The sequence below is a fragment of the Callospermophilus lateralis genome, chromosome 2 (assembly GCF_048772815.1).
Source record: "Callospermophilus lateralis isolate mCalLat2 chromosome 2, mCalLat2.hap1, whole genome shotgun sequence".
NCBI classification, from domain to species: Eukaryota; Metazoa; Chordata; class Mammalia; order Rodentia; family Sciuridae; genus Callospermophilus; species Callospermophilus lateralis.
In genome coordinates, this window is record NC_135306.1 from 205,991,381 (window position 1) to 206,006,203 (window position 14,823).

At 52.9% G+C, this 14,823-nt stretch overlaps 3 protein-coding genes across 11 annotated transcripts in view; 2 read left to right on the forward strand and 1 right to left on the reverse strand.

Moving 5' to 3' along the window:
• Top6bl (TOP6B like initiator of meiotic double strand breaks) overlaps positions 1–3,560 on the forward strand; it is an 86,827-nt gene extending 83,267 nt beyond the window's left edge. Inside the window, exons 15-16 of the mRNA XM_076842948.2 lie at positions 3,155–3,420; positions 3,480–3,560. Of these exons, the coding sequence (XP_076699063.2) occupies positions 3,155–3,420; positions 3,480–3,560 (347 nt within the window). The remainder of the gene's footprint in view (positions 1–3,154; positions 3,421–3,479) is intronic.
• Positions 3,561–3,754: 194 nt separating this feature from the next.
• Rce1 (Ras converting CAAX endopeptidase 1) lies at positions 3,755–6,581 on the forward strand. 3 transcript variants are annotated; one of them, XM_076847653.2, is made up of 9 exons: positions 3,755–3,952; positions 4,103–4,205; positions 4,300–4,383; positions 4,655–4,733; positions 5,257–5,424; positions 5,552–5,623; positions 5,879–5,941; positions 6,027–6,123; positions 6,256–6,328. In XM_076847653.2, the coding sequence occupies exons 1-8, from the start codon at positions 3,768–3,770 to the stop codon at positions 6,089–6,091; spliced, it is 819 nt and encodes a 272-aa protein (XP_076703768.1). In that variant the 5' UTR covers positions 3,755–3,767; the 3' UTR covers positions 6,092–6,123; positions 6,256–6,328. The 3 variants fall into 3 exon arrangements, with proteins under 3 accessions (XP_076703768.1, XP_076703766.1, XP_076703769.1); XM_076847651.2 differs by lacking the exon at positions 6,027–6,123 and having other exon boundaries at positions 6,256–6,581; XM_076847654.1 differs by lacking the exons at positions 3,755–3,952; positions 6,027–6,123 and having other exon boundaries at positions 4,123–4,205; positions 4,304–4,383; positions 6,256–6,581.
• Positions 6,582–8,858: 2,277 nt separating this feature from the next.
• The window catches only part of Pc (pyruvate carboxylase), a 107,021-nt gene continuing 101,056 nt past the window's right edge, over positions 8,859–14,823 (reverse strand). For all 7 annotated transcript variants that reach the window (XM_076847655.2, XM_076847658.2, XM_076847656.2 and 4 more), the window contains 11 exons: positions 13,757–13,901; positions 13,364–13,453; positions 13,058–13,279; positions 12,112–12,268; positions 11,310–11,550; positions 10,961–11,210; positions 10,557–10,801; positions 10,276–10,455; positions 9,947–10,195; positions 9,561–9,701; positions 8,859–9,477 (listed from right to left, as the gene is read on the reverse strand). In XM_076847655.2, the coding sequence (XP_076703770.1) occupies positions 9,229–9,477; positions 9,561–9,701; positions 9,947–10,195; positions 10,276–10,455; positions 10,557–10,801; positions 10,961–11,210; positions 11,310–11,550; positions 12,112–12,268; positions 13,058–13,279; positions 13,364–13,453; positions 13,757–13,901 (2,169 nt within the window). In that variant the 3' untranslated portion in view covers positions 8,859–9,228. The remainder of the gene's footprint in view (positions 9,478–9,560; positions 9,702–9,946; positions 10,196–10,275; positions 10,456–10,556; positions 10,802–10,960; positions 11,211–11,309; positions 11,551–12,111; positions 12,269–13,057; positions 13,280–13,363; positions 13,454–13,756; positions 13,902–14,823) is intronic.

A 14,823-nucleotide genomic window follows, 5' to 3' on the forward strand; every position in this document is an offset into this window, starting at 1 on the left:
GGCCTCACTAAATTGCTGAGGCTGGCTCTGAATTTGTAATCCTCCTCCTCAGCCTCTGGGATTACAGGCGTGTGACACCACACCTGGCTTTGTATCTTTTCTTGATCATCAGTATTGATAATGTAGCTCTCCCACATATTAGTTGCTGCTCTTTTGAGCTCTGGAAGCTGTTCCTGGTTACAGATCCCACCTCAGTTTTGATGTGTGTTTTGAGGGAGGTGTCAGTGTGTGATGTGATGGTATTTATACTGAAGCCTTTTCTTCATACCTGCCTCCACCCAACTCTCAGCCTTCAGGGCCAGCAGCCACAGAGGTAATAGCAATTCTCATGAATAGTTACTGACAATTGCTGAGCACTATTCTGGATCCTTTAAAGTTTACTAATGCTCTTAGTTCTCAAAACAATCCTATGCAGTATAGGCACTATTATTCTCATTTTATAGGTGAAGAAATTGAGGCTGAGAGAACAATGCCAATAAACTTACACAAGGTCACACAGCTGGTAAATGACAGATCCAGAATTCAAATCCAGGCAGCCTACCTCTGATCTATCTCTAGACAAGCCATATTAGCATAGATGCTTTCCTATAGATCTTGAGTCCTCCAGACAAAACAGTATCTGGGCTTGAGAAAATTTGGGGACTGTGACCTCAGTCCTTGTGCTCAGTTGGTAAATCCCTTTTTTTAGGGTACAGCTATAACACAGTGCATGCTGTCTATGCTTATGCCCAAGATGTATTCCTGAATCATTCTTTCCATTGAACCATGTTTTGAATGTTGTTGGGGTTGTTTGTTACTGAAAAGAATGCTACAGAGAAGGTTTGTATAAAGCAAATAATCTAGTGTTATAAATTCAGATTTGGAGACTTAAAAAACATTGTAGTATGTATGCAGTGAGAAAAGGCAAAAGAATAGGTATCTTCTCTCAGAAGGAAGACTGTTAACATTTAGTTCAACACCTTCTGTGGGCCCTGGGGAGATGCTGGGCTCTTTCACAAAACTTATTTAGTCCTTATGGTGATCTTGTGGGCTGCATCGCTCCTCCCACAAATTAGACAACTCAGGCTCAGAGGTCAGGTAGAGGACTTAATTTCAGCAAGATGCCTCCAAAGCCCATGCTTTCTCTATTGTGCAACATGAGCTTTAAAATCTGGTTGCTTACAACCAGGTGGGACCTCCTAGAAGATCATTTGAGTTGTTCTTCCCTAAAAAACCTGCAACTGTCAGCAGCATGCATTCTGTGTTTCATGTGGAGAGCTTCAAAGAAGAAAATTGCTGAACAACTGTGTATTGATGTCCCTGGACATCCATGGTCCATTTACTCAGGAGCCTTTGGCTTATCAGTACTTTCCCTTTTTTTTTTGGCCCTCTTTCTTCAGTGGCTACTCCATTCTTTTAAAATTCCACCCAGCCTCTACCCCCAACATAGCCTCTTGCTTTACACTTACTTTTTTTCCCTCAGTAAACTTGCCCAACTTGTATTCCTCCTACTGTAAAGCCTTATTAGTAAGGGAACCTTTCCCCTTCAGGCTTGGGGTGGAATCATCCTTTCAGTTTTCTAAGGACCTGTTTGTGTCAGTTATCACTTCTGTACCTTTCCCTCTCTTCTGAGTTCTTTTTCTTTAGTAGGTCAATCCTTCATTTTTTCAAAAGGACATCTCCCATGACTTTTTTGTCTCCTCCACCTATTCTCAATCTCTCTCTAGCCCATCTCAACCAACATTCTCAAAACAAGCTGCATGTATACTCTCCACCTTTCCTTTCCTTACACTTTCCCAAACTTAAGAGTATTTCTCTGTGACTTCTGTACTTGCAAGTTCTCTCATTAGGAAGTCCTTTTAATCACCAAATTGTGCATTTACCTTTATCATTTCTGAACTATTTACAGAATTTGGCACTATAAGAGTGACTTACCTGGTTCTCTCTTTTTGAGCTTTTTTCTTCCACTACCTTCCTCTGGTCATTATTCAACAGTGATCATCCTACACTCCATCTTTATCTTCCATTCCAGCTGTTAACCACTGTGATTCTGGGTTCAAGACTCTCAAATTGGTATGACCTGCCTGTTCTCTCCTAAATGCCAGAAAGGAGCCTTATCTTATCTGCTCTAGGTAGCTCCACAGAGAGATCCCATTGGTACCTCAGTTTCTTCTCTCCTGATACCTTCCTTCTGCAAACCCCACCCCACTGAGATCAGCTCTTCTTACTTTAGGCTGCCATTAATGGCACCACTATATATCTAGTTTTTTACAGATAAATTGGATTCATTTGATGTCTTCCTGCATTTAGTTTGATATAAGCAAACTTATGACAAAGTGATCCTTCTAAGCTATATAATCAACCATATATTTTTCTAGTCCTTAAAACTCTTCACTGTCTTCCTGTTTGTTTCCTATGGCTAAAAAACTCATTTCTTAGCCTCCTCTGATTCCTGTGAACCCATCAAACTTATTTGCTAGGATCCCATACCTTATATGTAGGATGTTTTATGCTTTTATATAAAGTTTATTTGCATGACTTTCAGTGTGGAATTCCTTTTCCTTCCCTTGTCTGTCTGGTATATCTCTCTTCATCCTCCCCAACCCAGCTCTGGCATCTCCTCAGGGAAGCCTTTCTTCACCCTCCCATGATTAAGTTTCCTTCTCTTTTCTGCCTCTGGGCTGTGTACACATCTTTGCATCCCTCCAGCACGTGTGAGCTATTCCCAGGGAAAAGCTCCTTGATTTACATTCCCAGGACAGGCTCAGGAATCATGTATTGACCTACATTGCTTTAAGTTTGCATAAGCGAAATCAGTTAAGAATAGGAAAGCTGCCTATGGGCACTGCAGGAGAAAGGTGAGGCCTGTTCCCCCTGGGCCAGGGGAACCAGAGCTTGGCCGGGAGGAAAGGCCTTGATAGTGCAGACTCCATGGACAATCTATGAGTGCAAAGTCGCTGAGGACACCTGAGCCCTCAAGTAAGGGCTTGGTAGTATCCCAGCGGCCCCTTCTAAGGACCAGCTCAAGGGGGATAGGTAGGCCAGAAATCGTTCATACAGCGTCTGCCTGCTCCTGAAGACCCCACAGCTGAAGTTTTTGCTCTGGACAGGACCAAATGATAGAGATGGGGTGAGAGCAATCTTTATAAGATGAAGCGGGCCTGTTTTCTCCTAGAGATCAGCGGGCAAGCAGAAAACAAGAGGCTTAAGAGGGGCAGCCTTCATCAGAGCGTGGGGGAAATGGAAGCTCCCCATTCTGCCAGCGCCCCGGGCACGCCAGAGATCGGCCCACGCCACCTGGAACCCACCGCGGCCTCCCTCACCGTGAGCAGGGCGGAGCGCCGCACGGTCCACATCCAGGCTCCCGTGCCAGACAGGGCGAGCCCGGGGAGAGTTCTGGAGGTAACCCGGCGAGCACTGCGCGGAAGGGCGCGGCGGGAGGTACGGGCACCTGGACGTTACGGAGTCTTCCTCGTCCCGGTCTCCCTTTGCTCCCGCAGGATGCACTGTGGCTGCAGGAAGTCTCCAATCTGTCCGAGTGGCTGAGTCCCGGCATGGATCCTGAGCTGGACCGCTACTAAGAGTCCTCGGGGACGGGAAGGGGCAGTTGGCCGCGAAGTTGTTGCTTCAATAAACCTGCACCGCGCACCTTGTCTGTCTCAGTGCTGGGGCCGGGCGCTGGGGCGGAGCCGGGCGCTGGGGCGGGGTCAGGGGCCTGCGCCGCCGCCTGACGTCATCCGCGCTGCCGCGGGCTCGCGTCACTGGTGCGCGCCGCGGGTGCGGGCGCGATGGCGGCGCTGGGCGGGGATGGGCTGCGCCTGCTCTCGGTCTCACGGCCCGAGCGGCAGCCGGAGTCAGCAGCGCTGGGCAGCCCGGGTCCCGGGCTGTGCTGCTGGGTGTCGGTGTTCTCCTGCCTCAGCCTTGCCTGCTCTTACGTGGGCAGCCTGTACGTCTGGAAGAGCGAGCTGCCCAGGTGCGGGGGCTGCGCGCGCCTCCGGAACCCGCGCCCCCGAGAGGCGGGGCTGCGGGCGGAGTTTTGGCGAGCCGGGGGCGGGCCGCGCTCACAGGTGGTGGCTGCGGTCGGGCGAGGGGGGGGTCCCTGAACTTACTGTCACCCTCGTAGGGACCACCCTGCCGTCATCAAGCGGCGTTTCACCAGTGTCCTGGTGGTTTCCAGTCTCTCACCCCTCTGCGTGCTGCTTTGGAGGGAACTAACGGGCATCCAGGTGCGAAGGAGGCGGGACAAAGTGCAAAGGGGGAATGAACTCAGGGGTCTTTGTGGGAGAGAGCAAGACTGATGCCCCCTTTCCTGTGGCTCAGCCAGGCACATCCCTGCTCACCCTGATGGGCTTCAGGCTGGAGGGCATTTTCCCAGCAGCACTGCTGCCCCTGCTGCTGACCATGGTGAGTTCTACAGCTTTATCTCTTTTCTGTTCTTTGTCACTAGCACGGTGTGTCCTTTGTAGCCATTTTGTTATCTTGGTTGTGTCTGTCTTTTTGGCTGATGGGAGACAATTTGTGATATGGCCCTAGGGTCCTGGGTATGCACAGATGGGAAATTAGAGAATTCAGGAAGCCCGAAGTCTCCTGAGCTGGTCAAGGGCAAAGGTCTGGGTAAGGTCAGTAAATATGGTGGAAGTATTTCCTTTTATCTCTGCTGTTTTTCTGCTCCCAGATCCTTTTCCTGGGTCCACTGATGCAACTCTCTCTGGATTGCCCTTGTGATCTGGCAGATGGACTGAAGGTGGTCCTTGGTGAGTCTTTAAGACAGGAAAAAAAAAAAAAAAAAAGGCATAGGCAGTTCAAACCAGGAGTCTGTGGGCTCTTCCTTATATCTGAATAGGAGACATGAGATGTGTTTCCTCATCAGTAAAATTGTATTGTATTGCTGGGCGTCTTCTAAGAGTTGGTTCCTAGAGGCCAAGGAGGCCCTTCTGGATCCCAGCAGTATTTGCTGTGGGTTGGAGAGTATTATCTGCCTCTTTTCCAACCTTGACTTCCGGAAAGCAGAACTGGTTTTGGTTAAATTTTGATGTCTCCAGAGTTTACTACCAGGCTCTCCTGCCTCAGCTACTAATGCCTTCCCTTTTAATCATCTCAAGATATTGTTTTGCATTGGGTCTGGTAATGTTTGATTGCCTCCTTCTTCACTCCTGTTCTCAGAAATATTGATGCCTGATCTGCACTTGGCTGGAATACAGTTCTGGGGGAAGGGCCTCTGGGGTCTCACTGTTCAATAGCTAGTCATTCATTGTGTGTTCTGAATCTGCTTCCCAGCCCCTCGCTCCTGGGCCCGCTGCCTCACAGACATGCGTTGGCTGCGGAACCAAGTGATTGCGCCCCTGACAGAGGAGCTGGTATTCCGGGCCTGTATGCTGCCCATGTTAGCACCATGCATGGGCCTGGGCCCTGCTGTGTTCACCTGCCCACTCTTCTTTGGAGTTGGTGAGTCTGTTTAACCTGATCCTGCTAAGATGTTCCCAGTGTAAGACCTGAGAATGGGGCTGGGAGTGAGGGGTGGGCCTGGAGGGAAGGTCAGAGGGATAAAATTTGGTTCTTGCCTTCCTCGCAGCCCATTTTCACCACATTATTGAGCAGCTGCGTTTCCGCCAGAGCAGTGTGGGGAGCATCTTCTTGTCTGCAGGTGAGTCCTAGAGAGCTTGCCTGGGGGTAGTCCTGGGTTGGGGTGCCCCAATAGCCACTCTAAAGAAAGGATTGGAAACAGAGGGCTATATAGTATTGGAGAGACCACTGAGAGTTGGGGTGCAGAGGACAGATGTAGATGGTAGGACAGGTGGCCTCTGCCTTGGGGGAAGGGGGTGATCTCTGGTTGATGGGTGGGCAGTGTTGGGGCAGGATGGGTGTGCAGGTGTGGTCACTCGAAGCCTCCCGTCTCCAGCGTTCCAGTTCTCCTATACAGCTGTCTTCGGTGCCTACACTGCTTTCCTCTTCATCCGCACAGGTTGGTCCTTAGTATCTCATGGGTCTCCAGGGGCTTGGGGGCCCACAGGAGTGGGTGGGAGAATGGGAATACTGTGTTGTTCTAGGAGCAACAAAATTTCTTCTACCACAGTCGTTGAGACAAGCTGAGCCAGGGCCCTCAGCTTGGTGAGGTCTGAGAGGTGGAAGGAAGCAGAGGCCATGGTATGTGGGTGGATGGGTTTTTCCCCCCACCCCCAATGAGCTCCTATTTCAAGGGATGAGGGTCACTAGCCCTGGAAGGGCCAGAAGAGATGATAGGGCTGCTTTATAAGTTGTACTGTCTCCTCTCCTCAGGACACCTGATTGGGCCTGTTCTCTGCCACTCCTTCTGCAATTACATGGGCTTCCCAGCTGTGTGTGCTGCCCTGGAACATCCGCAGAGGCGGCCCCTTCTGGCAGGCTATGCCCTGGGTGTGGGACTCTTCTTGCTTCTACTCCAACCCCTCACCAACCCCAAGCTCTACGGCAGCCTTCCCCTTTGTGTGCTTTTGGAGCGGGCAGGGGACTCAGAGGCTCTCCTGTGCTCCTGACCTTCACTCCTGTGTACACTCCAGTGAACTCTCATGGGCTCCGTGGCCCCTCCCCATCAAGGGGTACTGCAGGGAGGGGCTGGCCAGGGTCCCCGAGATCTCAGGAATTTTTATAGGGGATTGAAGCCAGAGCTAGTTGAATCCCAGGGACCAAGAGAAAGGAGCAGATATCCAAAGGATGCAGCCCCTCTTGAAAGGGGGCGAGGAGCAACTGGGAGTGAGGGGACGAAGGGACAGGTCCTAGGAGCCGTGCACTCCCTTCCTCACTTTGGACTATTGCTTCTCCTAGCTCCTCTGCCCCCCTCTGCCTCTGAAAAGCTGCTCAGGGGTTTTTATTTATAAAACCCCTCCCCCAAACTTCCCAGGGTTTTCTCATTGTCTTTTTGCATCAGAACTTTGTATTGGGGTATTAAAGAGATTTAACTTGGGTAACATGGCCTTGAACCTTTGGGAATTCATCTATTTGGGGTCTTGGGGAAACACTTCAGGCTGCTTATGGGAGTGTATCCACCCTTCCCCCCACTATCTTGAACACTACCCTTTGGGCACTTCACCCTAATAGGCATTTCCTGTGAATAGAGGACAGGATAGGGACCTTCGGCTGCTGAGGCCATGACTTCTGCCTTCCTGAACAACATCCAGAGTCCTAGCATAAATGGGTTTGAGACTGCAGGTATGGGCCCTGTTCATCCTAGGCCTGTATCTTGACTATCAGGGTCAAGGAGTGGGACCCATGGTCCTAACCCTAGTGATAAAGAACCTTTAGCCTTTGTTCGGGTGTAGGCTTAACCAAGGCCTTCAAGAAATCAGTCCAGAATGGAAGAGGAACTCTCTCCAAATTTCTCAAAGTGAAGGCTTCTGATTCTCTGCCTGACCACTGCCACAGTGCCTCACCTAGCCACTGAAGAAACTCAGAACAAAGGCTACAGACCCAAGAACAGCAGGGACTCTACCAAGCCATCTGGTAACTAGAGGTTCTTTCTTAGAACTTGCTAGTGTTCTGTCTGTCCCTCACCTTGCTTTTAGAATGGTTCTTATTGCCCTACCTGGAATCTTTTCCCGTTTTATTCGTAAAAGAATATCCTCTTAGGTCCCATTCTGTATTCAAGGAATTTGTCCCAAAGTCCCCTTTCTTGAAGTTGGTAGTTAAAGGAAATGGATGTATAGTCACTTCCCTTTGACACTCTAAGGTTGGCTGTGAGAAGATCATATTCACCTAGATCCAAAGGGCAGTTTCAGAGCCAGGTGCTGCACGCTTGTAATCCCAGTGACTCAGGAGGCTGAGACAGTTGCTAAGACCCTAAGCAACTTAGCAAGACCCTTTCTCAAAAAATAGAAAGTGGACAGGAGATGTAGCGCAGTGGTAAAGTGCTCTGCATTCAATCCCTAGGACCAGAAAAGTGAAATAAAGGGCAACATCACCGTCACACACCTTCTTCCCTAAGGAGCTTTCCTCTTCCCCAGCCTATGTGGCAGCTGTTGGAGACAGAGGAGTGAGCAGGGGCCTGTTTTAGAAGGTACATTTGGGAACCTGGGTCCACTGCCCTGCTCAATACAGAGGTCTATGACCAGAACCCACAAGAACACCCAGAAGACAGGCCTGCAGGGTGCTGTTTCCTGCCTGGTTCCCTCTGGGAGCTAGCAGATCTGGACTCTCTCCCCTTCTTCAAAGTCCAGCATTTCCTCCATCAGCCCTCTCCTCTCCTGCTCAGGAACTGCTTAGCTCTGCCTGTAATTCTCACTCATGGTGGAGGAACGGGAGGGCATTGATACAGCCAGGGTTACTGTCCCCATGGCAGGTGAGGGACTGAGGCTCAGGATTCTCTATGGCCAGTTTGGATGGGCAGGGGAGGACCTATGACTCTTGATCCAGGGATGCTGCTGACCTCCCACCAACAGCCTCACACTGAACACATCACAAACATCTCTGTGGTGGTCCCGTTCCCTAGGGTTTCCCCAGAAGGTGCTGCCTGTTTGTACTTGGCTCTGCAGTGACTGGAGGTAGGAGGTTGGCCACAGTGTCTGGGAAGCAGGTCTGCCAGAGTCTGGATTTGGTCTTTTTTTGTCTCTTTGTAATTGTGGAGCCCTGGAAAAGCTATCTAATGTGTGACTAGATTTGTGTCAAGGTGGGCAGTTAATAGTTACCCAGTGCTTAGAACAAACCCTAAACAAGTTTAGTAACAGCTGATCCTTTTGGGGGTATGTGTATAATAGGCACTCAGTAGTGGCAGAAAATGGCCACAGTTGTCATCCATGCTACCCTCCAAGGAGGATAAAAACTGGTCTGCCCCTGGTGCCCATGGGGAGTTTTAGAGAGAGCCGTACCCACTCTGCCTCTGGGCTGGGGCTGCTGCACAGAACCCAGTGTGGAGGGCAGGGAAAAGCCAGTTTTATTGAGGAAATTTCCCAAGACATGGGGCTTAAGTCTCCCCTGCCAGGAATTAGGACCCCCTAAGCTTTTACCCCCGGGTCATAAGACCACCTGCTTCCCCACCTGTAGTCCCCCACAAGGAGAAGACCTTATTTGGCAAGAGATGAATATGTGAGCAACTATCCACCAGTGGAGAACAGGGGATGGGCCTCTGTAGGTGATGGCTCTGCTATCCCACTGGAGACAGGACCTCCAGAGCCAGGCCTTCCTGCCCTCAGGCACTGGCTGGCCTGGGCCTGCTCTGGCAACACAGCTTATTTCGAAGGTATGGGGTGAGGATGGCCAGGCTGCCAGTCTTGGGTAAGATCAGTCAATCTCCAGGATGAGGTCATCGCCTTCCAGTGTCATGTCCTTAGTCACATGGACCTTGCAGACAGTACCCTCCATGGGCGAAGTAACCACAGTCTCCATCTTCATGGCACTGAGCACACACAGGGGTTGACCCTTGACTACCTTGGCTCCTGCTGCCACCTTGATGTCTATCACCTTCCCAGGCATGGGCGCTCCGATCTGGCCCTTCACATCCTTCAGAGCCTTGGGGTGGAAGTGCATCTCCTACAGACAGGGCAAAAGGGGCATGAGATACTGGGCCGGGCCCAGCCCACCCACCATCTGGCTGGTCCTGGGGGAAACCGCACCTTCATGGCCTGTGTATCCTTGACCAGGATGGACCGCAGCTGCCCGTTGAGCTCAAAGAAGACCTGCCTCTGGCCAGCCCGGTTCAGGTCACTCACAGCCAAGGCTTTGATGTGCAGTGTCTTGCCTCGCTCCAGCTCTACCTGCAGGGAGGGTGTGGGGGCCCAGAGCTGGGGCAGAGGGCAATAAGGAGGGCAGGCCCCTGACCCCACCACAGGGAAGTCTTTTGCCCTGGGTTTTGGCTGCTTACATGTAAAGGCCTAGCTCCTGTTCTCTTAAGGGTCCTTTCTGCTCCCAAAGCTCCTGAGACTGGGAGAGAACCCAACCAAATCTGAAGCTCTAGGGCAGGGGTGCTGGGACAGTGTGGATAAGCACCAGAGCCACTGACCTCAAACTCTTCTGCAATTCTGGGGCCCTGCAGGAAGAGGCGGGTATTGAGGCTGTCCAGGGGGCCAAAGGTAGCAGTGAAATCCTTGAATTGGGCAAAGACATCAGGATACATGGCCGCTGAAAGCACATCCTCTGGGGTAATCTCCTCTCCATGCCGCTCTACCAACTCCTTCTCCAGTGCCTGCAGGTTCAGGGGAGGGAGGGAAGCCCCAGGCCGCCCCTCTACCCTTGGCAGGTCCTTCAGCACCTGGGGAGTAAAGCAGAGGGTCAGACCTGATTTCCTGCAGGTCCAGCTCCCACCCTCACAGCATGCTGGGCCTTCCCTACCTTAGAGCGAAAGGGCTCAGGGAACCCCCCATGGGGGACACCAATGTAGCCCTGCAGGAACTCCACCACAGAGCGGGGGAAGGACAGCTCTTCTGCCTGTGCTTCAACCTCTGCTCGGCTCAATCCATTCTGTACCATGAACTGGGCCAGGTCCCCCACAATCTTGGAAGAGGGCGTCACCTGAGAAGGGTCTCTAAGTTAGGACAGCAGGCATCTTATTAGAGGCCCAGGGAGGAATATACAGGATTGTGTGTCAGGTTAGAGCACTGGGCCCGGCTCACCTTGATAAGGTCACCCAGCATCTGGTTGGCCTCCACATAGGCCTTCTTGACCTCCTTAAACTTGGATCCGAGTCCCATGCTGTGGGCCTGGAAGTGCAGGTTGGTATACTGGCCCCCCGGGATCTCATTTTCATACACGTCCGAGTTGCCAGACTTCATGGTAGCCGTGCAGTCAAAGGCTGCGTACAGTCCCCGAGCCCCCTCCCAGTACTCGCTGTAGTCGAACACGCGCTCCAAAGGCACCTCTGCAGGGAGGCCAAAATCAGGAAGGCTTGGCAAGGTACTAGGCCCCCAGGGTTCCTCCCAGGACCATAGGGTACTTAGGTTCTAGGTGTGCCAGACTATACTGGGCTGGTAGTGGCTGTAATTGTGAGGGGCATGGCCATGGGCTGCCCTCTTCCTACCTGTGTCCAGGGGAGTCCCTCTGGTACAGGCAACCAAGGCACCCATGCTGGGCTGTGAGGTCATCCCAGACATGGAGTCAGCTGCCACATCCACCACATCAGCCCCAGCCTGGGCACAGGCCAGCATAGCTGCCACACCTGCCCCTGACGTGTCATGGGTGTGGATGTGCAGTGGGAGGTCAGGGAAGCGGTCCCGGAGAGAGCTGACCAGCATGGTACAGGCTGCTGGCTTCAGCAGCCCTGCCATGTCCTGGAGAAAGTGGGGAGGAGAGACATGGTAAGGAGAGGCCTGATGTGGGGGACATTATGGGTGGTACAGAGAGCAAGAGATGGGCAAGTGGTCTGGCACCTTGATGCACAGGATGTGGGTGCCAGCTCGCACCAGTTCTTCAGCCAAGCCCATGTAGTACTGCAGTGAGTATTTAGTACGGCTGGGGTCAGCCACATCGCCTGTGTAGGAAATGGCAGCCTCCACCACACCCCCAGCACTGCCTGCCGCCTCCATGCCCAGCAGCATGTTGGGCAAATAGTTGAGGGAGTCAAAGATCCGGAAGACGTCCATGCCGTTCTCTTTGGCCACCTCACAGAACCTGAGTGGGTGAGAAACAAGGAGTGAGCCCCACCTACTCCCTGCATTTCCTTCTCTAGTTCCTGGCTACACTACAGCCCCTAGGGATTGAAGTCTGGCCTGACAGAGGAATAGGAGTGTGGACAGGGCCTTTTCCAGGGCAGCCTGGGCAGGCAGAATTGCCACCGATGCATCTGTACTGGCAGAGCTGCATCCTGTGGTAGTCAAGTGCCATGCAGTCACTGGCATGCCCAGGGCTGGAGGATCAGCGGGGATTCTCTGTTTTGCAAGTAGGGCCGTGGGAGAGCGCCCAGGACAAGGAGTCCCGAGGCCTGAGTTTGAACCCCAGCTCTGTACTGGGTGGCCCTCACAAGGTAACCACTGGCTCCTGAGTGATCTAGAAGCCCTTTGGGTTCTGCCATAACAATTCTGTACTTCATGACACTTCCAAACAGCAGCCCCACAGGGTATGGCCACACACACTTGGTTTTTAGCCCGCTGCGGGGAGCATAGGCCATTGCCCTGTGGCTTGGCGCCCCAAAAGCCCCACCAGCAGCGTCTGCCCACCCTGTCCCAGGCTCACTTGAAGACTACGTTGTCGGGATAATTGGTGTAGCCCACAGCATTGGCCCCCCGCAGCAGCATCTGGAATGGGATGTTGGGGATGAGCTCCCGGAGCTCCTGCAGCCGGCGCCAGGGGCACTCATATAGGAAGCGCATGGCGACATCAAATGTGGCCCCTGAAAAGGATTTAGAGAGGTCTAGGTCAGCTCCACACGCTGCAGCTCTGTGGCCTGAGCCTCCAGCCCTTGGTCCCTCATGCTCCCAGCTGGTGCTCAGGCTCAATTGTCCCTTCCCTTGGTGCCTGCCTCCTCATCTCTCAGGTCCTCCTCCCCTGCTCCTCTGTGCCGTGACTGTGCCTGCAGCATGCTCAGCCCAGCTCCTGGATCTTGGCTCTGAAGCCCTAAGCCCAGCAAGAGGCCTGGCTGAAGCTGGTTTTGGTCAGCGTTTGTGGAACAAGGGAGCACAGTGCCTTCTTCAGTCTTTGGTTTTCTTTCTCTCCCTCTCTCCCCCTCCCCCTCTGCTCTCTCTGTACTGGGTATTGAACCCAAGGGTGCTTCAGAGCTGGGGTTGAGGCTCAGTGTAGAGCACCTGCCTAGCAAGTGAGGCACTGGGTCCAGGCAACGGAGACCTATTGAGGACCACATGGATAGAAAAGAGGATCCCTAAGATCAGCACAGCATATAAATAAATGAATAAAATAAAGGTCTATCAACAACTCAAAACATATATAAGAATGTTTTTTAAAAAAATTTGAAACAGGCCTGGCTAAGTTGCCCAGGCTGGCCTAGAACTTGCAACCCTCCTGCCTCAGCCTCCTGAAAGCCGGGATCACAGGCGTGCACTTATGCAGCTGGCATCTTTGGTCTTCCTCAGTATCCCCAGAGGCTTGCACCTTTAGGGCCGGCCACTCAAGGGGCCCGATTTTTGCCAGCACTGCCCAACACCCAAGTCCTCCTTTAGCCTACCTCCCCAGTTCTCCATGCTGAAGAGCTTGTTGAAGCTGTGGGCAACATAGGGTGCGATCTTTTTTAGATCATGAGTGCGCACACGAGTGGCCAGCAGTGACTGGTGGGCATCCCTGAATGTCGTGTCCATCAGCAGCAGCCCCTGGTGGTTCCGCACAGCTCGAGCAAAGCCCTCTGGCCCTTCCCGCAGAAGGATGTCTCTGAAACCAGCTGGGGGTGGGCCTAGGGCATACAAAGACAGTAATGCCCATCCTGCAGATGACAATCTCTCATATTCCCCATGAGTTGGCAGAATGGATCTCTTACCTATGGGCACTGCAGGGACAACAGGGTCCGTGGGACTGGGGCTGGCTTTGACAGGGATTGGGGTGGTGGGGCCATTCACCATGACGTGTCCTGGGGGAAAGAGCAGGCAGTAGGTCAGGGAAGGCTGGGAAGAGGTTGATTTGGGCCATGTGAGTAGGTGGGCTCAGGGATGGGGGCATTCCTCCAGGACACCCGGTTCTCCAGCTGCCCCTGTCCTCTCCAAAGCCACGGACTCCTGGGTCCAGGCAGTGGAGACCTATTGAGGACCACATGGATGGAAAAGAGGATCCCTAAGACAAGGAGCAAGGAAGATGCAGGATCAGAACAAGGGCAGGGCTGAGGGGCAGAGGGCCAGAGGCAGGCATGGGGAGGGGAGAGGGCAGTGGGGCGGACCGAGGTAGTGCAGCAGCTTCTGGGCCCGGTTCTGCACAGGCCGCAGCTGGAATAACTCAGGATTCTCATCGATGAACTGTGTGTCCACGGTGCCTGCCAGGAACTGCTGGTTGTTGAGCACATTCTGCAGGAAGGGGATGTTGGTCTGTGGGACAGAGGTGGGTAGGAGGGTGTCACCATGCAGCATGGACAGGACAGAAAGAAAAGAAGAGGCTGCAGGTGCCATCCTGGAGCAGCACAGCTTCAGCGACCCCCCCCCCACACACACACACACATTCTGGAAGACTGCCTAAACTGCCAGTGGCTGAACCCACTCCCTCCATCCTATTCACCCAGAGCATGTGCTGAATGCCACCCCCTCCTGCTGCTTCTGGGGTCTGGCAACCTGCATTTCCTCCCTTCCCATGACCGAGAACTGGCTCAGCCTTTTCTACAGCAGCACGGAAGGAGCACCACCCTCTCACCCCCACCAGCCACTCTTCTTGAAAGAGGTTCCTACCTCTGACACACCCACGCTCTTGACACTCTTTAGCCTTCCTGGCTAAATCTAGTGGGCAGCCTCCCACCCTCCTCCTGCTAACGACTCCCACCTTGATGCTCTCTCCCTGGCCTGCAGGGATGTCCTGTTCTTCCGGTCTCCTCTTCCTGCCCAGGCCTACCTACTCTGTGTGGCCTTGTCCTGGGCCTCAGGATCTAGTTAGTCTTTGTCTCCAGGGCCTACACCCAAAGGTGGAACTGTCTCCTGGCATCTACTTATACATCCCTCACGGGACTCAGAAGTCCAAACAGGTTCCCTCCTGCTGGGTGCCTTGCCAGCTACCTGCTCGATCAACCCCCTCTTGCATGTCACTGATCAAGCTTGATGACTGTCCTGTGGCCATCTCTGAACTCCATGACCTCATGTCCAGCTCAGGCCACACCTTCCAATGGGTCTCCTCATCATGGCCACCTTTGCCACACAACCAAGCCTCCTGCTCTCACACTCCACATCTTCGAACCTGCCTAGAAAGCTTTTCCTGGATGTCTATACTGGAAAAGCCACTTTGTCCTTCCCTCCCACCTCTCAG

Coding starts and splice junctions, on each gene's coding strand:
- Rce1 (XM_076847651.2), top strand. CDS start 3,768: ATGGCGGCGCTGGGCGGGGATGGGCTGCGCCTGCTCTCGGTCTCACGG. Junction 4,206..4,299: donor GGGAACTAACGGGCATCCAG/GTGCGAAGGAGG, acceptor CCTGTGGCTCAG/CCAGGCACATCCCTGCTCAC. Junction 4,384..4,654: donor TGCCCCTGCTGCTGACCATG/GTGAGTTCTACA, acceptor TTCTGCTCCCAG/ATCCTTTTCCTGGGTCCACT.